At 41.7% G+C, this 26,012-nt stretch overlaps 1 protein-coding gene across 1 annotated transcript in view; it reads right to left on the minus strand.

Annotated features, from left to right (window-relative positions):
* Positions 1 to 25,732, minus strand: part of trappc8 (trafficking protein particle complex subunit 8) — a 122,559-nt gene extending 96,827 nt beyond the window's left edge. Inside the window, exons 1-7 of the mRNA XM_030433738.1 lie at positions 25,402 to 25,732; positions 9,942 to 10,151; positions 9,244 to 9,333; positions 3,840 to 4,014; positions 3,528 to 3,681; positions 2,609 to 2,705; positions 202 to 464 (exon numbers count right to left, since the gene is read on the minus strand). Coding sequence (XP_030289598.1) covers positions 202 to 464; positions 2,609 to 2,705; positions 3,528 to 3,681; positions 3,840 to 4,014; positions 9,244 to 9,333; positions 9,942 to 10,151; positions 25,402 to 25,558 — 1,146 coding nt within the window. The 5' untranslated portion in view covers positions 25,559 to 25,732. The remainder of the gene's footprint in view (positions 1 to 201; positions 465 to 2,608; positions 2,706 to 3,527; positions 3,682 to 3,839; positions 4,015 to 9,243; positions 9,334 to 9,941; positions 10,152 to 25,401) is intronic.
* Positions 25,733 to 26,012: the final 280 nt, after the last annotated feature.

The raw sequence follows: 26,012 nt of genomic DNA on the forward strand, positions 1-26,012 counted from the left end.
ATACACACACACATACATATATATATACACATACATACACACACATACATACACACACACACACATAGACATATATAGGGCCGCCAGCCTACATTAAGGTTCTATATTGTCTCTGCTTTTGTTAGCGTATGGGGATTATAAACTTAATTTGAATACGATAAAAATGAATAAATCATGCATTTTTAAAATCAGAGTTTTTACCTGGTCGTTGAGCTGTCTGATGTTCTTCTCTATGTGTGGCAGCAGGCCTCTAAAGGTGAACTCTTGAATGAACTGTCTGATGTGGTCGTGGTCATTCAGGGTCAGACATGCCCCGTGGCTCCCTGCTCCTCCTGCAAGACTCTCTGGATCTCTTGCCCCTTTTTTCAGTTCAGTTTTTACAGCACCAAGGGTATGCAGGCTCCCCGAGCTGCTTGTTATGTCCAGCTGGAGAGGATGGCTTTCCAGGCTGCCAGACACTCCATCTGGTAGGACACAGAGTCAAAACGATACTTAGTCATTTGACTAGAGCTTTGATTTGTCACGGGAACTTAACAATCCTGTGCAGATGGATCAGGATAATATAGAAATCCATTTGCCCTCAACCTGACAGATATTCAGGTGAAATAAAACAGCCTTCAGTATTGTATGGTGCAGTAGGAATGGAGTAAGCCAAGAAACATCAAAAACTTAACACTATAATTGTGATTGCCTTAGATTTGATATAATTTGGCCAATGACTCATACTTGTAGTGAGAATAAAATGCATTTGAAAATGTATGATCTTGATTATTGAAAAATGTTAAAGTCCTAATATGTATATAAGATGATCAGCCACAGCACTGAGATCACCGATCTAATGTTGCCTCTGCACACCTTCTGTCAACAAAAAGGCTTTGAACCATCAAGGCATGGTCTCCACAAGACCCCTGAGGCGTTCTATGGTATCTGGCACCAAGATGTTAGCAACAGATCCTTTAAGCACTGTAAGTTGTGAGGTTGGGCCTCCATTGATCAGACTTGTTTGTCCAGAACATCCCACAGACGCTCCGGTAGGGCACCTGAGATCTGGCAAATTTGAGGCCAAATCAGCACCTTAAGCCCCATTCACACCACCTTTTCAAGACAGGAATATTTACCCTTGCCGTCTATATGAAAGTCACAGAGGCAGAATGGGAAAAGTTTCATTCCACCTCTGATACACCAGTGGAGATATTAACAGAGCCACAACAGAGGCAAGACAGCCTTAGTGTGAATGGAAAAGCCGGCAGCATGGGACAGGGGTTTGTCGGACTGGTGTTGTTCACAGTCTGATAGTTAAACAGATCCTTCACTCATCAAATAAAAAAGAAATGTCCCACACTTCAACCCACAAAGCAAAGTTATAAGACCAAACAACAGAAATGTGGTAGCAGGTCGTTGTCTTCAGCATCTTATGTAAGGAAAAACATACAGAATCACACATGGAAAAGCCGCTGACATCCTGTCAGTCCTACCAACTCTTCCTCACATTTCCACTTGAAAACCAGCGTCTGTCCTTGGCAGAGAGGGCCTGGCAGCTCCTGCAGTTATTAAATGATGTGATGTGAGGCTAAAAACATTAACTCACCATGTGTCCTTCCACTATTATGTTGTTGCAGTTACTGTCTCTGGCAACTTATATAGGAAAAAAAATAACCACGACGGTAAGCACGGTGATTGCCAATGAGACCAAGCAAGTCTTCAGTGAACCTTCTAAGGAAAAACGTCATCCTTCCCCACGAGTGAGTGCCATACAGGGTCCGCTGTCTATGAATGGTGATTATGTGAAATTTGTCATTCCACAATGCATGGAGGGTCAGCATTTCAATCATTACATTTTATCACAGCATCAATATGCTGATAAACATTTGGCGGATGGTTAGATTAACAGGTAGAAACCTGTGGAAACCACTGCTCAACAATTTTTGCAGTTAGGCAGGGTGCATTTTGCTGCTGAAAGAGGACACTGCCATCAGGCAATATTATTGCAATGTATATTACATTGCAATAATTTGTTACAGCAAAAATGTGCACTGGGTTTGCAACAAGGTTTAGGAAAGTTGGTATGTGAATTAACATCCACATGAATGCAAGGTTTTCTAGCAGAGCAGCTTGCCTTCTTTGCTTCCCACATACAACAATCAGCCTGGGATGTCCATGACCCTGTTGCCAATTAACCAGTTATCACTCTTTTCCACTTTAAGTTGGTACCAACCACTGCAGACTGGGAACACCCAACAAGACCTGCCTTTTACAGGATGCTCTGACCCAGTCATCTAGCCATCACATTGGCTCTTGTCAAGTCACTCTGATCATTTGACCTGCTGGTTTTCCTGCTTTCAACTAATCATTTTAAGAACTTATTGTTTACTTGCTGCCTCATGTACAGTATCTTTTCCCTTGACAGGTGCCATTGTAACAAAAGGATGATTGTTTTTCACTTCAAATGTCAGTGGTGTGTTTTGGCTGATGAAAACAATTCGGAAATGTTAAACCTACGTTAATAATTTCACCTAAACCTGCTTTTAGATAACCAATTGCTATAATTTTAACCAACAAAAGGGGAAACTTAGCGCAACTGCATTTAAGAGCTACTGAATTGACTGACCTTTGTCTGTTGAGTGATGGCTGTCCACTTCAGCTGCACTGATATTGTTCTCAACAGCAGAGCTGTTCACAGTATGAGTCACATCCCCAAGTGTGTCCTGCAATAAGAGTCACTGTGTTAACACCAAGGGTTTGCTTTTTTGGGGTTTTTTTTGTATTTTTTTGGCCTTTATGGCTTCATTGATAGTGCAGCTGGAGAAGGAGACAGGAAACAGGGTTGAGAAAGAGGGAGTGACACGCAGCAAATGGTTCCTGGGCTGGGAGTCGAACCCGGGTCCGCTGCAGCGAGGACGAAGCCTCTGTACATGGGACGCCTGCTCTACCAACTGAGCTAAACGGCGCCCCAACACCAACGCTTTGGACAGAAGTCATAACAGAATAATCCTCTGTTTGACTCATGTGTAGTGCTTTTTGCCATTACTGTTGTACCAGTCGTACTGAACACAATTTTAATGACACATTTCTGATTTCTCACTCACTATTTAGTGATCCTCAAACATCAGGCCTGCAGATTTTGCTTTCTGTCTTTATGAATCCACGGCAGCAATAGCTGTGGTTGGAGGCATGATTTTTTTCTTTTACAACTGAGTTTCTTCAAATTTCAAACTAATGTTCACTCGGATTAAAGTGTGGCGTGGACTGATTAGATTTGAATGGTCAGAGGTCAAGGTCAATGTGCCCTAACAAAACACATTTTATTCATTATTCAACATTACATATGATACAGTATAAGATAAGTAGATAAGCTCAAGCCCAGCTCAAGAACAACATCTTGGCTGGTATATAGAGGCACACAACCCCAAAGCGGTAAATCTAGTTTGAGCTGTTATTTTATTCTCAAGTTGAAGTTTGCTGTAACTGAAGGTGATGATGCTGGACCATGGTCAGTTAATGCATGTGGAAGAAGCTGCAGTTCTTACCTGGGTATGTAGAATATTCCTTTGCAGGTATTGACTCCAGGGGTCCGGAATCTGTTCATCTCCCTCAGCTGAGAAGCTACGAGTGTTCATTTTCAACAGGTAGCAACCCTGAGAACCATACCTCTGTTTCATATCCTCATACACTGCATCTGCCCTAGAGAGGAATAATGCACACTGTTCATATAAAAACAGCTTATTCTTACTCAGATAAAACCAATACAATAGCATGACCAACTTTTGCTAATTCATCTACAGGAGTTCTTCGGATCTGCAGAAATCTATGCATGCTGACAGTGAAGCATTTTTCAGTACCTCTGTTCATCCCCCTCACTCATGTCGTGGAGTAAGACGTAGTACTTGAGTGTGTTGGGTATAAACCACTTGGGATTTGTGTATTCTCCGCTGTGTTGAATCCTGTGCTGCTCCTGAGAAAGCTTAAGGAACTGCTCCACAGGGACTGCTTCAGTGGAAGACACCACCAGCAGGCCTGTCAGGACCAGGTTGTCAAGGACTCTACTAGTGTTGCACGGTAAACGGATACTAGAGAGGTACCACGGTACCCAGCCGTAAAAAACAATACTTTTTCACGTTTTATCAGTATCGGTACTTGAACTTTGTGCGACAGCGGGGCAGCGTGTCTGTGTGCGCAGCTTCCCTCTGCTTCCTCACTGTCTGCAGCCAGAGTGGGCGTGGTTTCACGGTGACAGACAGTCACAGAGCAGAGCGAGACAGACATGACTGAAAGTGGCATGAGTGCTGCTGACGACCGTCCTAGGCTTGTTGAGGAAGCAGATCCACGGGTTGCCGACAGTAAGGGCTAGCCCACAGACACCACAAAGCCGGTCTGTAAACGACGCTTTAAATCCGTAATGACCAAGGGAGCCAACACGTCCAACTTGGCGACAGACATGCGGACTTGTTCAAGGAGTTTTAAAAGCTGCAGGTTAGCGATAGATAAAATAAATACCCCCCGGATGGAAGTCAAGCTAGTTTTTTTTGTGACAAGCGAACTTTTGCCACCATCAGAGCTGCACGAGGCAGTCAGGAGTAAAACTGTTTAACAGTCCGATGTGGTTCCATACATGTGGTTCCATACATCTCTGTATGCAAACACAACGGTCACACTGGTAACATGAACTTCACCATAACATGGGCTGGTGTTCACAAGTATGCTGATCAACAACACTTGTAAATTATCCATTTTAAGTCAATCAGTACCAGTAATATAATAATAGCATGTACATTTTTTGTCAATAATTTATAACATTTGTTGTAATTTGTATTATTAGAAAATGGTCTGATTAGAGCACAGACCTCCACCAGGTCTGGGTCATTTGTGTTGTACTTTAGCGCACTAATGTAGTTTGCAGGCTAATAATCCAGGATTTTAATTTTATCAACATGAAATGCAAATTGCAAATTTCTCCTTTGTGGTACAAATGAAGTATTATATTATTTAGTGATTTGCCAGACTTACAGTTAATGTCATTCATGTTCATTATTTTCATACTGTATACTTATACCATTACTTTTGTTGATGTTTTAGTTTTCCGCTGTGGTATGGTTTCAGTATCGGTATCGAGATATTTTACGCAGGTATCGTACCGCAGTTTGGTATCGTGACAACACTAGACTCTACTACAGACCGCATGGATCATCAGAGAAGAGTAGATAGACTGCATCATGACGTTCTATGGGAGCAAAAGACTAAAAATAAAACTGCTACTAATAATAACAAGTAATGGTAAACTTTCTATAAGCACACAGTCCAATTGTTTTCTTAAGTACTGGAAAATAATGTAATCGGCAAGCAACTGTCATGACAGTAAGGCTGATTCAAAAAATGATAACTGATTATTAAAATTCCTCCAAATTCAGCCAGTCCCATCTTCAATGAAGGCAGGAGTTTGGACTCATTTTGGGTTTATCATCTCCCTGGGACACAGCAGCTCGACACGAGTCATTCAGTGTGCAAGGTTTGTAAAACGAAAGTGAAGTACTTTGGAAACACTATAAATGCCCGGGCACACATCGCACGCCACCACCCAGAGCTAAAAGGAGCGACAGCGGAACAACAGCCACCTCCAGCAGCCAGCCAACGTACACTACACCAATTTGTCAACAAACTCCCAGCCAACTCTGAACGGGCAAAAAAAAAACAACTAAATCCATCGCCTGTTTTATGTCGAAGGACCTGCATCCCTACAGCGTAGTCGAGAACGAAGGCTTTAGATTCATGATCAAGACCATTGAGCCAAAGTATGTCATACCATCACGTCAGCTTTTTACAGAGAAAGCAGTACCTGAGCTTTACAATGAAACAAAGGCAAAAGTTGCGGAAGCCCTGGAGAAAGCAACCAGAGTAGCTCTGACCTGTGATGCCTGGACATCCAGAGCGACCCAGGCTTTCGTTACATTCACCGCTCATTACATCACGGATGCCTGGCAGCTTGAGTCTCGTGTTTTACAAACAAGGGTGATGCATGAAAGCCACACGGCTGTGAACATGAATGAGTTGTTTCACTCTGTCACCGATGAATGGAAGCTAACGTTAGTGAATTGGTGATTGTCACAGATAACGCTGCCAATATGCTTGCAGCAGCACAGATGGACAATTTGACACACATCAAGTGTTTTGCACATACTCTAACCCTCGCCGCTCAGCGAGCTCTGAAGTTAAATTCGGTGTTGCGGCTGCTTGGGAGGATTAGACGCATCATCGGATTTTTCCACCCTAGCAGCATCGCTACCCATGCCCTGCAGGAAAAACAGAGGCTCCTGCAGTTGCCGCTACACAAGCTGAAAACTGACGTGCCTACACGCTGGAATAGTGCGTTCGAAATGATCGAACGATTTCTGGAGCAGCAGGCGGCTATTTGTGCCGCTCTCCTCTCTCCACAGGTGAGGAGATGTGGTAGCTCAAGTGACATCTGCACACTGAGCGAAACGGACATTTCAAATGCTGAGGAAGTAGCTAAAGCACTCAAGCCTATGAAAGACGCAACCAGCATCATGTCGGAGGACTCCACACCCACACTGTCAGTGATCGCTCCATTGCATGCACAGCTGCTCCTGGACACGGACGCAAGCTTCGCGGGTGACACACCAATCGCCCGAGAAATCAAACTGGCCACCCACAATGACCTGGCAAAGAGATACACGAGTGGGCAGAACAAGACCATCCTTTACACAGCTTCTACACTCGACCACAGGTTCAAAGCACTGTCTTTTCTTGTAAAAGATGAACAGCTGGACATCCATGCCAAAGTGACTGCAGAGGCTGCAGCACTTCAGGGAATTAGTCCACTCTTTAAAAAACACATTAAAAAAGTAGCATCATATTGTTTAACTTATAATACACTGTTACAAAATGTCACTAAAGTATGAAGGTGCATATAGATTTCATTTTCATTTCATTTTATTTAAAAAGGGACAGTGTACAGCTCAAACATAAATGTTACCATTTGATGCACCACACCAGATTGCATCTTCAAGTTAATTTGCATCTAGTCCCTTAGCACATCACATTACAGCACAGTAACAAAATGCCTAAAAACTGTATTTGAAGGATAAAAACAGTAAGATAATTAATATGACTGCTGACTTTTTCTGCAGAAATAGGTGACACCAGGCGAGGCTGAGGACAATCCTGAGAATGATCCAGAGTCAGATCCAGAAGAAGGCCCTGCTCCTAAAAAATCATCTGTGCTGTTTAATCTGTTGGGCAAGACATTTACTGAGGTGAGAGTTGTACCTAAATCTGCCAGCATCAGAGCTGAGGAGGAGCAGAATAAGTACCTGGAGGCTGATCCACTGTCTCTCTCAGAAGACCCCCTTCATTGGTGGAGGAACCATGAGACAGCTTTCCCTCTACTAGCCAAATTAGCTAAACACTACCTATGCATCCCTGGTACTAGTGTTGCAGCGGAAAGAGTATTCTCCACCGCTGGAGATATTGTGACAGCACAGCAAAGCAATCTCAGTCCAGAACACGTAGATCAGCTTCTTTTTCTGCAAAAGAACCTAGATGTTCCTGATGGACAGTAATCCCACATGGACAATTATGGACTGTGTAATCCTACACACCAGGCCCAAGATGTGTCCAACCTTGTTATGTGATTTGTTGAGAAATCACACAAAATAGCAGTTAAAGTTTGCAGTTTTTTTTGTGCAATGTTATTTTTGAAATATAAATGAAAACACCAGTTTCATTGTTGTGTATTTTGACATGGGCACCTTTTGTGAGAGAGAAAAAGGCAGCCAGCCTAAGCTTTTATTTAGGCAATTTTATTTATTAAAAGAGGCTGTATTTTTTGTATGCCTTAACTTATTGTTGTAGGCACTGAGAATTGAGACTTACTAAAAAAAAGTTTCTATTTTGAAAAATCACACAAAACACCAGTTTGTGTTATTTGTGTACAGTTTATTTTTGTAGCATGAATAAATGTTAACTTTTGTCTTAAGTTTGCCTTTGTGTGATTACATCATTGGAATCAGTTTATTTAAAAATCACATTATCTTATACAAACTGTATTGTTTTGATGCCATAATTTGCCTTAACACACTATGCATTGTATCAATTTTCGAATCGAGAATCGTTTGAATCGAGAATCGATTTTGAATCGAATAGTGACCCTAAGAATCAGAATCGGAATCGAATCGAATTGTGAGACACCCAAAGATTCACATCCCTAATGTAAACACTGTTCTTTAGGAGTAATAGAAACTGTGGCCCATTTCTCCTCTCCTGCCCCCTGTACCAAACTGAGAGAGAGGCTTTTCTCCAGCAGATAACCGCAGCAGATCCACCATATCAGGGAACAAAATGTGATGAACTGTTAAATGTATGTCTGGGAGAAGATCCACAATTTATAAAATTAGCTGCACAATATGTAACACTCTGCCATGACGCTAGAGAAACACATGAATGCTGAACACGAACCATTATTGCTATAGTATAATATTGTTGTTTTTAGTATTATTATCATTAATAATAATATGAACTATATATGTTTTTCATTGTATATGACAACTTGTTGTTGCCTAATGATACCCAATCTTATTAATCCTTCCACACACACATTCTCTTAATTTTTTAAGTTTAATTTCATTTATTTGTATTTTAACCTACGAATTGTATTTTTTGCTTTGTTTAATTGATTCTTGATGCTTTGGCAACATAGTTCTCGTAAAATTCATGCCAATAAAGTAAATTTGAATTGAAATGAATTGAAAAATGTTCCCAGAACTCCGTCGTTTTAATTTTATGATTTATGCATGCTGGATAAGAAAGAAACTGCCAATCTTCTTGCTAATGATCTCATCTGCTTGTACAGGTCATATAACTGTATGCACATAAATATTGTTTTATAATCAGTTTAAAATTCTTTGTAGTGTGTTTAAGAGGCAAATATTGATTTAAAATGTAGCGGTACATTTTGGGGGGGCTTTAAACCTGCAGTGGTGGACTTTTTACAAATTAACATTCCTTACAAATTCGTTCGCACAATTCTGATTAAGCCTGTCAGCGCCGGGTAAATGTCAGGTAAAAGCTGAAGGGAGGAACTGTAGCAATGGAGCGAATAGGAGACTGGTGGAGCCTATGGTGTTATAAGCACCTTAACAGTGTTAGTGTAGTTACTCTAACTGGCAGAGGGGGAAGACAAAATTTCCACACTGCAGGTTCAAGATGATTTTTGTGCTGTTGGAAGGATACAAGCCAGGTAGTGGTTGAGGAACTCATGGTCAGAGGCAGGCATTGACTGCAGAAAGTTCTCCCTGTAGGTTTCAAACCAGGGGGTGGTTGCTAAAGACAAAAAGACAAAAGATGACAATTATCCAAGAGACAACAACCAACTACTCTTATACTGTTTTTCCGTGTTTACCAGATACGCATGAAAAACTGTTTCTGTCACTTTATGATTTTGGTGTTAAAATTCATTTGTCAATCACACATTTATTGTGGCAAATGCCACAATTTTATCAAGACAAAATTGGCTGTTAAATCAAATCAGATTTTAGCCCATTCATCTCACTGTCAAAGGGCAAGGTCTGTGGGTGATTCTGTGATTCATACACGGTATGGTTTCTATGTAGCACATTTGACAGAAGCCAACAACCAAACACTGTAGCTATTATGAAAAATCTTTCATGAGAAATTCTTCTAACGGTCATATGATATGTAAAAGTAAAGTGGGTGGTTAGCGGCATTTTCAAAAAGATTCTACTTGAATGGTTCAACCACACTTCCACCACGAGGTGCCAAGGTTTGCATACACAAGCTGGAATTAATCAAAGAAATGGTTAGACCTGTGCAGGATTTTAAAAGTGGCACTTTTTCATTGTGATTTTCTAAAGCTTTAACTATCAGCTTTGACCTTAAAAAACCTGAACCTTTTGAGCGCTAGTCCTTACCGCTGAAGTTGAGATCATAGTCTCCTGCTGTAACCACATTGTTCACAACTCCCTCTTGTGGCTGGCAGGATAACACAACTTCATTGAGTATTTTGCTCTGGGCATGGCTGAGGGCAGTAGGTGGTCTGTTAGGACTTGTCACCACATTGTTGACAAAGATGCGCAAGTTTTTCACAACTTGCACCTGGTTGTTGGGGTCCCGCATGTGACCTGTAAAAGAACACGAGAACCACACTTAGTTCAACACCAGTATTACTGCAGTCACAAGATCTCTGGCAACATGTGTCACACATGTGAGGCTGAGGTTCAGAGCCTTGTAAGAAATACATATTTATTTATTGGTGTTAGCCTCCTTGTAGCTACATCTCTTCTAAGGTCTCATTGCAGTTGGGTATATTTGTATTTATGCATACATATGCAGTGTGGAATCAGATCTTTGACAGATCACATGCAACATTCTCAGGGGAGCAGGACCTGTCTCAGTTTTTTCAGTGCATTATTAAAGAGAAACTCTCGCCAAATAGCAACCAAGGCTTTATTTGTGATTGAATATGAGTCAAACCTTCGTGCAAATGCATAATTACAACGAAAGAGGCACTTCTAAGATTTACCGTAGTTTCGATCCCCGAGTGCAACCTAACAGAAAGGAGAGTAATTGTGTACCTCCCAGTGTTTCCCACAGGATTTTGTGAAACTGTGGTGGGTGGATGTCAGACCCTGTAGGGGGGTCCGGGGGGTGCCCCGGAAGATTTTTTTTAACATTTTAAAGTTAAATGCATCAATCTGGTGCAAAATTAAGAGGCTAGATCTATGAAGAACTGTGTGCTCTTTTACACAATTTTATCACAAACACATTGGTTGTATAGATAAGAATGGTGAAAACACAAAATCAACTAGAGCAGGGGTACTCAAATACGAAGCTTGAAGGGCCACAAAGATTTTTTTCAATGACTCAAAGGTCCATGTATTTAGGTCGGTCAGGCCACATGCAATAATACTGTAATATTCAAAACAAAATGTCCTTTTCATTCTAAACAACAAAATACGAACAGAAATGAAATGTAATTTCTATTTTAACATAAATCAAAATACATGGTTGAATATTTCCTCTTTTTGTTTGCCTTCAAACATTGTGTCCATCACTTCAGTCATGCATTATTTCATTTCATTGTGACATAGATGTGACAAGAATCCTGCTTGCAGCTTGATATGACGATTTCAGTGCATTTATTTGTGTTGTGCTTATCTCTGAATTTTGAGGAAATGTCTCTTCAAAGTTCCTATGCTTCATCTCATAATGCCGTTTCAAATTGGGAATCTTCATCACAGCTTTTCCTGGCATATTGTAACACCACTTGTGGACTGTGGCGCAATGACTCTTGGGTATTCTGTTGGTGTAATTATGGTTCGTGAATGTGTCTGTGAATAAGATGATATGTAAGATGGTTGTGGGTTAATTCACGTCATATGTTCTTTGATTAAATGGTGTTGAGTTTTAACAAGGATGATAAAAAATTTTGGCACCGTGAGTGAAAGGGTGTTTGCCGGGAGAAACTCCGCACCCGTTAAGTCATTAAATCACGTACTTATACAATATGAGACGAGTTGTAACTTATTAAACTACGGAATATACGGGCTGGTTTTTTAACTGTTGCATTGTTAGATACGAACGAATGCAAATGCATTTAATTCTTGAGTCCCTGATTTTCACTGTTCGCTTTGTTAAACCAGTGTATTTGGAAACACGTTATTTTTAATGTCTTACCGCCGGTAAAATGTGAATACACGAGCTGCTCCGAAAACGAAAGTGAAAGGTAAAAAAGTTACGCTCGCATCGTTGAGTGACCCACCTGTCTGTGTATCGTTGGCATGGAGACAAGTCCCGGTGTACACGTGCTGACCCAAACAAAACACACGGTGAAAGAATAACAGTTCAGGGGCCACAAATAGGAGGCCGGCGGGGGCCGCCTATTGAGGACCGCTGAACTAGAGCATACATCTGAGCCATCAAAGAAATAAAGCTAAAGTGGTTACCTGTGTTGAATTAGTTTATTTTTTGATAAATAATTAAACTATAAGCTACATTGTAATAAAAAATGAAATGGATTTGGAGGGTACATCATCAATTCATCATTGGGAAATGATGGGAAAAACATTTTGGGCTATTTTGCTTCCATAACATGTCTTCTTTCAGACTAGTGGAAAGAAAACATCCAAAATACACATTTATACAACTCTTCCTACATTCCATTCATTCCAACGATACACAGAGAGCTGGGTCACTCACTGCTGCGAGCAAAATTTTTTACTTTCACTTTCGTTTTTGGAGCAGTTCACATATTTACATTTTGCCGGCTGTAGGATAGAGTCCTGCACGGGTCTTATTTTGCAAACCCGCACCCGGCTGTATCCGCAATACTTAAAACCACATCTGACCCGTTTTCTGACAGTATCACAAATTACATTCTGCACCGGAGCCGACCCGCCAGGGATGTGCACATGATTATAGAGGGGCAGGGGCTCAAAGTCAGAAAAGGGCAGTATGTGCGTGCGCATAGCACACACCAATAAATGTTTCAGGCCTGAATAACACAATATGTAGATTAACAAAGTACTTATAGAAAGCTAACTACTTAGCTGTGTATCCTGTGTAGCTGTAAGTGATATGCAACTGCCATTTCTTTTGTGTCAACAAATTATTGTCAACATGAGTTTATTCACATCATCATAACACTGAGGTTTGGAAGACATGCAATCCAGCTGCAATTCTTAAAATGCCATAAAACACTGGTTTATTATTAGGCTATTTATTGGAGGGCAAGTGCAAACTAGAAATACAGGCTACACATCTAAACATGTGACAAAACCAAGAAGTGACTACTGTGACTGCTACTGTGGATGTTATAGTTGAACAACAATGTTTACAACAGCAAAGTCACAGTGAACTCAATATCAGGAAGAAGTTTAAGATTTGTGGCAAGATAAACAGCCGACAGAGACAGCTGTCGGATTAGATTATTAACTCTCATTAACAAGCAGTTAGCTTAACAAGCACAAATGGACACTCTTCTGAAATATGACTCATATTTTTACAATGCAAATGATTTATCTGATAAAATGAATGAAAGTTTAATCATTCTGCTGTCCCAGCTAGAGCTTAGATCGGGCCCAAAAAATCAAGCCTGACCTGACCCGAGCCTGTGCACGTTGTGTCCGAGCCTGGCCCGGCCCATTAACTGTAATTATGAGCCCGAGCCCGATTTATTTTTTAATACGTGGGCTGTTATAAATGACGTTCTCAACTACAATTCCATGTTGTTTGAACCACAGAAATATGTTTAGAATTATCTTAACGAACAATGCAACAAGTGCCACACTCAATGCACTCGACAAAGCCGACACATGTTGTCACTGCCCATGATTTGTTTAAAATGGGTCCACACCTCCGACTTACCTCCAAACTTGCTTAAAGTTAATTCTCCTGTTTTTCTTTACATCTTCATGCTCCATGTTGCACTTAAATTATACAATCAGTGATGCCAATAACGCGCGTTACTCTAATCTGACCACTTTTTGCAGAAACGAATAATCTAACGCGTTAATATTTCCAAACCAGTGATCAGATTAAAGTTACTTATTCAAGTCCCTGTGCGTTACTATCATTTTTGTCAGTTTCCTTAGTAAAAATATATATTTTCGCTTTCTTCTTGCGTCTCGGGGAGTGATGTCACGTGTGCGACAAGTCACGTTTTCAGCATGAGGATAACTCACGTGTAACACCACGCAGCGACACAAACACACACAACAATGGAGGGAGGAGAGAGATGCACGTTTTCTAGCTTGAAATACAGTCATTATTTTGAGTTATTAAAAAAACAACAACACACAAATGCTTGATCAAGGACCCAGCCAATTACTATTGTTATTGTAGGTGCTGAAGAGCTTGAGCACTCCTGACAGATAATGAACCGCAACTTTTTTTCGTTTGGTGCGAAATTAGAGCACAAGAATGCGAACATTTCGCACCGGACTCAGTGTGCATGCTTTACATGCGGAACATTGCTGCACGGATATTCCGCAAATCCGTGCCGCATTTTCGTATCGCACCGGTGTGAAGCGGCTTGAACTCTGTTTTAAATTCTGCTATAGCGCCGGTAAAATCAGGTTTTAAAGCTTTTTCGTGTGAGAAATTAGCTGTTTAGTTCCCTGTTGTGCGGCCAGTTTATCCAACTAACGCTCGTTTGCACATTTGCTCTGACGTGGTGGGAGAAGTCCAGACCAGCCGCACCTGTAGCGGAGCGACGGAGCAGCCCAGCCCAAACTTCACCGTCATACCGGTAGAAGAACACGAGCTGATTAATTTACCTGCAGCTTTTTGGAGATTAAACACAGGCTGGATAGCTTCATTTCGGAATATAAATGTAGGTCTCATAGATAAAAATAAACATCTGTGGCAGCTACGTGAGCTTATTTGAATGAAAATTGTAAAATGTAAATAGCATCCGACAGTGTGCAGAGAAACAGACAACAAGCACAGGTTGGCGCCTAGATTTTCACATTTTTCAAGGGGGGCGGGGGCCCGCGTTGGGGGGGGCGGGCTGCCCCGCCAACAGAATGGTAGGGGACACACTGCAGCTTTTTACAGAGAAAGCAGTACCTGAGCTTTACAATGAAACAAAGACAAAAGTCGCAGAAGCCCTGGCCAAAGCAACCAGAGTAGCTCTGACCTGTAATGCCTGGACATCCAGAGCGACCCAGGCTTTCATTACATCCACCGCTCATTACATCACGGATGCCTGGCAGCTTGAGTCTCGTGTTTTACAAACGAGGGTGATGCATGAAAGCCACACGGCTGTGAACATGAATGAGTTGTTTCACTCTGTCACCTATGAATGGAAGCTAACGTTAGCAAATTTGGTGATTGTCACAGATAACGCTGCCAATATGCTTGCAGCAGCACAGATGGACAATTTGACACACATCAAGTGTTTTGCACATACTCTAAACCTCGCCGCTCAGCGAGCTCTGAAGTTAAATTCAGTGTCACGGCTGCTTGGGAGGATTAGGCGCATCATCAGATTTTTCCACCGCAGCAGCATCGCTACCCATGCCCTGCAGGAAAAACAGAGGCTCCTGCAGTTGCCGCTACACAAGCTGAAAACTGACGTGCCTACACGCTGGAATAGTGCGTTCGAAATGATCGAACGATTTCTGGAGCAGCAGGCGGCTATTTGTGCCGCTCTCCTCTCTCCACAGGTGAGGAGATGTGGTAGCTCATGTGACATCTGCACACTGAGCGAAACGGACATTTCAAATGCTGAGGAAGTAGCTAAAGCACTCAAGCCTATGAAAGACGCAACCAGCATCATGTCGGAGGACTCCACACCCACACTGTCAGTGATCGCTCCATTGCATGCACAGCTGCTCCAGGACACGGACGCAAGTTTCGTGGGTGACACACCAATCGCCCGAGAAATCAAACTGGCCATCCACGACGACCTGGCAAAGAGATACACGAGTGGGCAGAACAAGACCATCCTTTACACAGCCTCTACACTTGACCCCAGGTTCAAAGCACTGTCTTTTCTTGCAAAAGATGAACAGCTGGACATCCATGCCAAAGTGACTGCAGAGGCTGCAGCACTTCAGGGAATTAGTCCACTCCTTAAAAAACACATTAAAAAAGTAGCATCATATTGTTTAACTTATAACACACTGTTACAAAATGTCACTAAAGTATGAAGGTGCGTATAGATTTCATTTTCATTTCATTTTATTTAAAAAGGGACAGTGTACAGCTCAAACATAAATGTGACCATTTGATGCACCACACCAGATTGCATCTTCAAGTTAATTTGCATCTAGTCCCTTAGCACATCTCAATACAGCACAGTAACAAAATGGCTAAAAACTGTAGTTGAAGGATAAAAACAGTAAGATAATTAATATGACTGCTGACTTTTTCTGCAGAAAGAGGTGACACCAGGCGAGGCTGAGGACAATCCTGAGAGGGATCCAGAGTCAGATCCAGAAGAAGGCCCTGCTCCTAAAAAATCATCTGTGCTGTTTAATCTGTTGGGCAAGAAATTTACTGAGGTGAGAGTTGCACCTAAATCTGCCAGCATCAGAGCTGAGGAGGAGCTGAATAAGTACCTGGAGGCTGATCCACTGTCTCTCTCAGAAGACCCCCTTCATTGGTGGAGGAACCATGAGACAGCTTTCCCTCTACTAGCCAAATAAGGCTAAACACTACCTATGCATCCCTGGTACTAGTGTTGCAGCGGAAAAAGTATTCTCCACCGCTGGAGATATTGTGACAGCATAGCAAAGCAATCTCAGTCCAGAACACGTAGATCAGCTTCTTTTTCTGCAAAAGAACCTAGATGTTCCTGATGGACAGTAATCCCACATGGACAATTATGGACTGTGTAATCCTACACACCAGGCCCAAGATGTGTCCACCCTTGTTATGTGATTTGTTGAGAAATCACACAAAATAACAGTTAAAGTTTGCAGTGTTATTTGTACAATGTTATTTTTTAAATATAAAAGAAAACACCAGTTTCATTGTTGTGTATTTTGAAATGGGCACCTTTTCTGAGAGAGAAAAAGGCAGCCAGCATAAGCTTTTATTTAGGCAATTTTATTTATTAAAAGAAGCTTTATTTTTTGCATGCCTCAACTTATTGTTGTAGGCACTGAGAATTGAGACTTACTAAAAAAAAATTTCTATTTTGAAAAATCACACAAAACACCAGTTTGTAGCATGAATAAATGTTAACTTTTGTCTTAAGTTTGCCTTTGTGTGATTACATCATTGGAATCAGTTTATCTAAAAATCACATTATCTTATACAAACTGTATTGTTTTGATGCCATAATTTGCCTTAACACACTATGCATTGTATCAATTTTTGAATCGAGAATCGTTTGAATCGAGAATCGGTTTTGAATCGAATCACGACCCTGAGAATCGGGAATCGGAATCGAATCGTGAGACAACCAAATGTTCACATCCCTACAGTATTCCTTGATGGCTGGGGCCTCTTTAAGCAGGATAAATAAAGCAAAAATGGTTCAGGAACGTCTGAGGAGCACAACAACGAGTTTGAGGTGTTGACTTGGCCTCCAAATTCCACAGATCTCAATCCAGTCGAGCATATGTGGAATGTGCTGGACAAACAAGTCTGATCCATGGAGGCCCACCTCGCAACTTACAGGATTTAAAGGATCTGTTGCTAACCTCTTAGTGCCAAATACAACAGCACACCTTCAGGGGTCTAGTGGAGTCCATGCCTCAATGGGTCAGGGTTGTTTGCTGGCAACAAAAGGGGGACCGACACAGTATTAGGCAGCTGGTCATAATGTTATGCCAGATCAATGTTTTTTCATGCTCAATAACATGCCCTGCTACTGACCTCTTCTACTCTGCTTATGATCACCAGTCATGTCTCACAATGGATTAAACATTCCGGTCCTACAGTGACCGTTTACATCAACAGATGCATTTCAAACTGGTGCACAAACTGAGGGAATACACACATTACTTTACACTCCACTGTGGCTTCAGTCATAGGCTGATCACCAGCGCATTTGATTGGCCACTGCTGTCAGGCTGCATTTCTCCAAAAGTTGACTCTAGGCCCCCACACACTGCCAAGATGTCCAACTGCCTAATCCGACCACTCTCCGACCACTCCGTTGCTACCGACTACGCATGTTCAGTCGGATTAGACAACGTCTGAGCGGCTCCAAAAGCTTTCGACGCAGCTGAACACAGCAAACATATTTGTTCCTGACCTCGTCCGAGCCCACACAAACGCTTCAGACATCCAACAGTTGGGCCGGTGTGTTCCTGCCTTCTGGCTCAACTTTTTTGGCACGCACCACCGCAGCCAAAATGGTGAAAAAAAATGTGATTCCACTCAATGCACGACAAAATGCTGTGCGTGCTAGCAGATGTTTGATGCCTCAAACTAGGGCTGCACAAAAAATCATTAAAAAAATCGCGATCTCGATTCACACATAGACGTGATCTCATTTCTACACACGGCGATTCTGAAGCATTTTATATCTCGAGCTGAATCACAAACAAATGCTCCTATTTTCCTCCCGGATTTTTTGAAGCGCCCCCCAACGCAGCACTGCCGCTGCCTCCTCCCTCAACCTGTAGTAAAGCATCTTTACAACATGTGATTCAGTGAAGGAAGCCCGCCTGCAGTTGAGTGTTTGGAAGGAGTGGGTGAGAAGCCGTTTTTAGACGGGGCAGCAAGCTGCCAATCTGCCCGTCCTTTGGGCGGCTAGGTCCGCGGTTTTAGACAGAGGGCGGCAAATTGGGGGTCTGTTCTGGTCCGCCGATTTGCCGCCTCGGAGGGTACACTTATTTCCACCTCGCCTGCTAGATGAGCAACTGGACAGCCGCTGAGATCCGGGAGATGCTAGCGTCTCCTGGATCTCTAGCTGTATGGTTGTGTTAGCTTGTTGTTGTAGCAACAAGCTAGGAACGGTCGCTACTTTCAAATTAAAAGCCCCCCGCTAAGCACCCAGTTCTAAACTCCAATGGGGTGCAATGTAAAGCTCTTATTTTGAAGACAAATTCGTTGTCAGCTGTTCACTGCCCAACTTCGGGTTTCACGTCACGTCACATGTTTACGCCTACCTCTGAGGTGGCTTTTGGAAAAGGAGGAATATTATGCCTCCGTTTTAGAGCCGACCACAGCAGCTATCACATATCATCTAGCCAAGGATACGGCCCCAATAAACACTGCATAACATGAGGTATTAAAGGATGCCCTCTCATCTTGGAGACAATTTTTTTTTTTTACTCTTGTAAAAATCATTTTTCATCCAATGATAGAACAGAACAAAACAAAAAAACATTGCTTTGGCAGAGGCATAGTAGTATGCTTCTGCCATACTACAATGTTTGTTTTTGTTTTGTTCAAGTTCATCAGTGCAATAAACATTTTGTGAAAAAAATTGTGCCAGAGAATCGTGATCTCAATTCTAAGCAAAAAAAATCGTGATTCACATTTTTTCCAGAATTGTGCAGCCCTACCTCAAACTATGAGCTGGGACCCTATTTGTACTGTAACTGAAATTTGGTGCTGTTCTGAGCATTATTTGTGGCTATGAATGGCTTTTTGATGGCGGTTTCTTGGTGGAGGCATAGATGCTGGGTGCGTCTTTTAACAATGTCTGCTTGCTGCTTCCTTCGGCTACACCTTTCTACGTTGCCCACAATTCAGTGCAAAAAAGCGATGTTGTGTTCAGTCTTAAAAAGGCCATATTATGCTTTTTGGGGTTTTAGCCTTTTGGTTATTCTGTTATGTATCATTTTTGTGCATGTAAAAGGTCTGAAGAGTGCAAAAGGGTGTAAAAAGCCCACACCAAAGGGAGCAACACTCTCCCACAGTTCTAATCGACTAATGGCGCGCAGGGGGGGGGGGGGGGCTCCTGGTAGCCTTCCGTCTAATTAAAAATGTACATAAAGACTAGTAGTCTGTTTGCTTTAGATTAAATCGTTTTTGACCCTGTCAAAGTGTGTTTACCAATTCATTCATTTTTACTAATCAATAAATAAACACACTCGAGTCTGTCGTCCCTCAAGTGCATCTGCGCAATATCATAGCCCATAATTTCCGGAAAGATATTATGTCAACTATTGATATCAGCACAAGAACTGTTGAGGAATATTTAGACAAATGTTTTTGTCATTTTATAATAATTGACAGACACCATCATTTCACAAACAGACACAAACTATTTACCTAAAACTTTAACTCAAAGGCAAGTCCACTTTAAGAAAAAAAAAATTGCTCATATACTTAAAACGGATGGAGCAACCTAACACAGACAAGTCAGCTAACCGTTTTTAGGTGATATGCCATGTTTGTAGTCAAGCTGTGATATATAAACTGTTGCTTGCAAACTTTGCATTCGACTTTTTTTTCCCATTTTTATAAAATGCTACCACACTGCTTATGTCCTTAACATGGTAGAATAGGAAAGACTGTAGATGAAACGCTAAAAATAAATAAAATTAGCAAACCACCGGACCGAGGCCTTCTCGTATGTTCTCCAATCTGTCTGTAGTGGGTTGAGCTTATCCAAAATAGTGAAAACAAGGGGGATGTTCTGAAGACACACTGTTACCTGTGAAACAGGGGTGCTCTGAAAACACCCCCATTAGCACTTGGTACTTCCCTCCTGATGAAGTCAAATGCCATATGCAGGACACACAGCATTGGGATGGAGAGGACCCGCTGCGTCTTTACGCACTGCCATAGCAGCATGTAATTAGCACGCCAAAAATCGACCAATCAGAATTTAGTCGACCAATAAATCGACTGGTCGACTACGAGATTACAGCCCTAGAAAACACTGCACTTGCACTGCCTGAAACATAGGGCCCTATAGCAGTGTTATTTTGGATTAATTATGTCCTTCGATAATACTGCCTTGCTAGGCATGGTCCACCCTACTTTGCCTCTAATTGTCTAAATCCTGCTCTTTAAGTAATGTGCATGTGCATTGCTCATCAAAGAATAAACAGAGGCATGTCTCTTTGCACAGCTAAAACTGGGCATTCAAAACAGTTTGAAAAGGGGCTAGGGCCCAAACAGGGAACCTGCGAGGGGCCCGAGGGAACGCTTGTTTCCTAGGTCCAGCGGTGCTAGGAACCCTATTGTAATTGTAAAGATTTTTATCTTTATTTTTCTACGGCTAAAAGTGGTGCTGCAGGCTAAACTGTGCAAGGGAGGGCGGTGCAATTTGGAGAGTTGGTCCAGACTCCTGCGAATATCTCAGACACAAAAAACTACATGTATCCACCAGCAGGGGGCTCTATAACCTAGGCCAACACGTTTTTGCCTATAACTCCCACACCGTATGTCGCACATTCAAAATCATTCAAAAATGTATCCCCAAATTCCCTGAATGGAGCTGAATCACCTTGCGATTGGCCACGCCCACTTCCGCCTAGAGAGTTTTTTCGCAACATTGCAAAAACTGGAAAACCTACTTTTTCGAACTCCTCCTTGGGATTTTGTCCGATCTGCGTGAAACTGGGCACGTACACTCTTCAGCTGGATCTGATCTAAAGTTATCAAAATTATTTTTCTCGGTCAAAAAATGCGCAAATTATTAACGAACAAATTTCGTTAGCTAGCTATAAAAATTTAACCTGTTTGGTTATCTTGGTCAAACTTATTGCTATTAACACCAAATTTTAGATCCTTGGTTGCCATGACACTGGGAAGGGATGAGCCGAATTTGGCTCATTTTGGCCGCTAGGGGGCGCTAAAAATATGGGGAGTTTGTATCTCTTGAACGGCCACATCGATTTTTACGAAATTTGGTCGGTATGATGTAGGGCCAATCCTGAGGCCATATCTTGAAGGTGGTCATGGCTGGTAAATGTGGGCGTGGCTTAGTACAACAAATCCAAATCGGCACACATTCAGCCTTTTGCACATCCAGTGCACTTCCCATTACAGCGAATACCATGGCTAAGACGTTGGCCTGTGTCTTCACTTTTGCCCAGAGCCCGTCATCCTTTGGGCCAACTTCTGTGGGCTCTGTGGTGCGCAGGGTCCGAGTCGCACGGGGGGGCTTGGCCCCTGCTCATAACTGCTTGCAGTTCTAGTTAAATATTGATATTCCACTCTCGAATTTGCTTAAAGGTGCACTCTATCCTTGTTTCATGACTGAATATACGGAATGAACAAACTGACCACAAAGGACAATACAATATATACTGTTTTACAGACCCTGCCACCTTTTTAGCTTCAAACAGTGTTCTGGGACCTTATTTTCCAGGGTGTCCCCTACATGTAATTGACTGTGGCGCACCGCCACGGCAAAAAATAAGCCGCCACACCTTAAAAATTCCGGCATAAATAAATCCAGTGTTAGAGAAAGGAGATATTTTACCGTCATCTTCCACCGCAGTCTTTGACGTTAACTTGCATGTTGGATATTTAGCTTGATAATTAGCTAGATGATTAATTGGTCACTTAAAGCAGAGTCCTGCACGGGTCTTATTTTGCAAACCCGCCCGAACCCGCCATACTTAAAACCGCACCCGACCCGTTTTCCGACAGTAGCACAAATTACATTCCGCACCCGAGCCAACCCGCTATAAATTGATACCGACGCCCGAAAGGAAAATTGGACGGACGCAATTTTTAAAAGTGAAAGTAAGCCAGCATGGGGAATGGGAGTTCTGTGAGGGAGCAAGCACGCATAAGCTCATATGAAATATAAATGCTTATCATTTGTGTCGCTAATAATGACTGATGATAAGTGACACCTCGAAAATGGCAATCGTAAAAACCAGACCCGCCTCTCCAGGCATCTGACCCGATCCGCATCTGTGTCCGACACAGTACATTATTTTTCACCCGTGCAGGACTCTGACTTAGTTAACTCCTCTCTTGAAACAAATAATAAAAGTAGTATTTCTTTACAATAGTGGATGCCAAGCCCATGCATGGGGAGTTCATGATGGCTGTGTGAGAGCATTATAACCAGAGAAAAAAAATGAAATTCCCTAAGTAGCCTATGACATAAGTATAAATATTACAGTATGATGACCCCCCCCCACAGTCTCAGAAAATACTGGGGGAAACACTGTTTTCCTCCGACAACAGCTGGTTTCGCACATGGAAAACAATATATATTTCTGTTTGTGACAGAGCCGTTTCTTGCTATAAGCGGACTATGCGGGATGCATAGGGCCCCTGCCCTACTAGGGGGCCCCCTCAAGTTGCAAGGTCTGCTGCAATACCTGAGGAATGATCTGAAGGAAAAGCTGTGAAAAGGACCTGACACCTGGCCCGCTGACTGGTCAGATCTGGTGTCTACCACGCCACGTTGCTATGACGACCACTACTGCTAAACTAGGAGGGGGCAGGGAATTGCGCCGAGCCGTAAGTTCAGGTCATTCACGGCATGGCGTCCAACCTAGCGTATTCATCTGGCGCAGCAAAAAGAAGAAACTCGATGAAGATAAACGCTCACTGGATGAAGGTATGGGTTTTTTTTTTCATTATGTGGGTTGGAGGGGCTAGCTTAAATGCCGAGTTTTTTAGCTACCTTAATTGTTTGCTTTAGGAGAGGGCTAAAATAAAATGTATCTCACATGTGAATGTCATAACACTGATTGACTGAAGTGACACCCGTTTTGGTGAATCACAGCAGGTACAGTTCATTTGCATTATATTTGTGAGGGACGGGGTGTGTGTTAGGCAGATATCTGTCATATCTGCTGTATCCTCATCCAGTGGAGCTGCTGGTCCGTCATAGACCTCCTCTGCTCTTCAATATTTGTCACATAACATCACTTTAGGATTGTTTTTATGATTAATTTATCAATTTTAGTGTTTCCTCAGTTTGTAGGTCTCCAATGTGAAGTGTGCTAAACAACCCTAATGCATATGAGGCCTACTGTAGATTATTACGGACTATTGTGGCAGTAAATTATTGCTTTGAGTGGATTATTGTTAACTCTACTGAGCTAGTTGCGTCTTTCTTTTCCACATTTATTAGAATATTTTTTGTGACAATATAATTTGAACACATTTGCCTACATTTAGTTATGTTTTTGATGTATTACTTTGTTTCATTCAAAAGAATCATGATAACACAAATTAAAGTCAATTTAAAGTGAACTATACTGTATAGGATCGTTTGTTCGGCCAAAAGAATATATGTTAAGACCAAATCATCAGTTAAGCAAGTAGTTCACTTTGTAATACTCTGTGAAATATAAACTAGATATTCCTTCAATATCACATAAAGCTCATCAGTCATTTATCTTTGTTTTATAACTCTTTAAAACTGCTTAAAAGTGACTTTGAAATTGGGTGCATGCTTTAAAGGGACACTGTGCTGTATATTGCAATGTTTAAAATAAAAACAGATTATGAATTTCTCCATTAGTGTAACATGACTCAATTATATAGTATGAATATTTGCTTAGGATCTGTTTTGCTTGGTAACCTGAGGAGTTTCGTCTTTGCAGGAGCAATTCTGAAGTATTTTGGAGCCGCAGAACAGGAAGCAGCACTGCCGCCTTCAGCACCAGAGATTGACAAGCAGCTCTCATATGCTGGCAAGGAAGCAGAAATTTTGAGGTGGGGTTTAGGGTAGATCTGCTTAAAACACAAGACTCAGATGATATTGATAATCATCACAAAGTGGTGTGATTGTGTTATATAGTTCTGTATGGTTCCTTTAAAGTATTGTTTTGATTGTTGGTTTGTTTTCATTGTTGCATTTTTATTGTATGCTGGTTTATTGTATTGGTCCTGAAGGGCTTGTGTTACATTTGAAAGGTTCCTTACTACCTTAACAGTATTATTCTTGTTAGTTTTTTAGTTTTTATTGTTTACATATTTATATGGATGCTGGCTCATTGTGATTTTCTTTTCTAAGTAATAGCGTATTTTATTTTCTCTACAACTTTAACTTTAGTTTTGGGTGCATGTATGTCATATGTTTAATGTCAACCTAAAATAAAATAAAATTGAGGATCACTCCATCAGTTTTATTTATTGACCTATCAAGGATCCCCATTGTTTACCTTGTATTATCATTTTCTATCAGTACAACTTACTAGTGTGGGTCAACTTAAGATGTTTGATTTTAATTTGAGAGAGGTTTTCACGACTCTATCCTGTTTTCCTCTTAAAATGTAATAGATTGTTGCATCTTTATGGTTCACCCAAAAAGGTTAGGAATCTATCCATCGTAGTTTGACAAAATAGGGGCCCCCAAACAGCATCTTGCATAGGGCCCTCAAAAAGACAGAAACGGCCTTGGTTTGTGTCATTACCTCATTAATTATTATTAATTATTATTGTTATTTTGAAAATCTTCATTCGTTTAAATAGAATCAAATCGTTTTAATTTCTTCTAAAAATCTACATAATGCCCCATTAATGTCTTCAATGCACATGTTTGTCAGTGTCCCCTGCTACCATCACCTGCTCCCTTTCAGTTCAGAGGGGCAGTTCAACTCGGATGAGCTTTAATACAATCCCAACAATAGCTTGTGACGAGGCTTGAGGTAATTTAGCCTTCGTGACTGACTGCAACAAACCGAAGCCCACAAGCCAAGTAGCTTGCTAATTAACGTTACTTCAGAAATATTTTTTTGACAGATAAACCTACATCAACAGAACTGTTACCTGGCTGTCTGAAAGTTGTTGTCAACAATATTCCGAGGCTAAATATTCAGGTGTCACGGTGCCCTCATGAATGTTTGGTCTGGACTTCATCTGTTCTGTCAACGCGCAGCTGCAATCGAGTCTGCTAACCAACTGTTAGCGCGGAGCTAATGTCAACTGTCAGGAACGTCAGGCTTAAGTTGCTAGCTGCCTCACTTGAGCTTCATTTGCAACGGCTGTAAGACTGCCAGTCTATGCTTATGGTGGGTTTGAAACAGTTGTCCTTACCTTCCGACGTTAGTCTACAGAAAGGCCTGAGCAGCTCAGCAAAATTCAGGTTGTTCTTGCGAGTCACTCTCTCCGCTTCTTCACTACATAAGACGGCTACCATCGGCACAAACGAATCTTGAACGAACTCCTGCACGGACTGAACACACTGGGCCATGTTGAACCGGTGTCAGAACCAGCTGAACCACTGAACTGAATCAACTGTCCTATGGTTTGCGAAAGCCTGATTATTTCATTGCTTAAGACAACACCTCTTTTAACTGCAGACAACAGCCATGTTGGATTCGCGAAGCAACTTCCTGTGTAGAACTGAATCGGTCAGGTGACGCCTGACATTGCGTCATTTCCTTTTTCCTCTCCTGTAGTAACCTTACTTTAACAGGAGGATGTCGTGTTGTATACCATATATTAACTACAAGGCCGTTTCTGTCTTTTTGGGGGCCCCTATTTTGTCAAACTACGATGGATAGATTCCTAACCTTTTTGGGTGAACCATAAAGATGCAACAATCTATTACATTTTAAGAGGAACACAGGCTAGAGTCGTGAAAACCTCTCTCAAATTAAAATCAAACATCTTAAGTTGACCCACACTAGTAAGTTGTACTGATA

This window comes from Sparus aurata, chromosome 11 (genome assembly GCF_900880675.1).
Source record: "Sparus aurata chromosome 11, fSpaAur1.1, whole genome shotgun sequence".
NCBI lineage: Eukaryota > Metazoa > Chordata > Actinopteri > Spariformes > Sparidae > Sparus > Sparus aurata.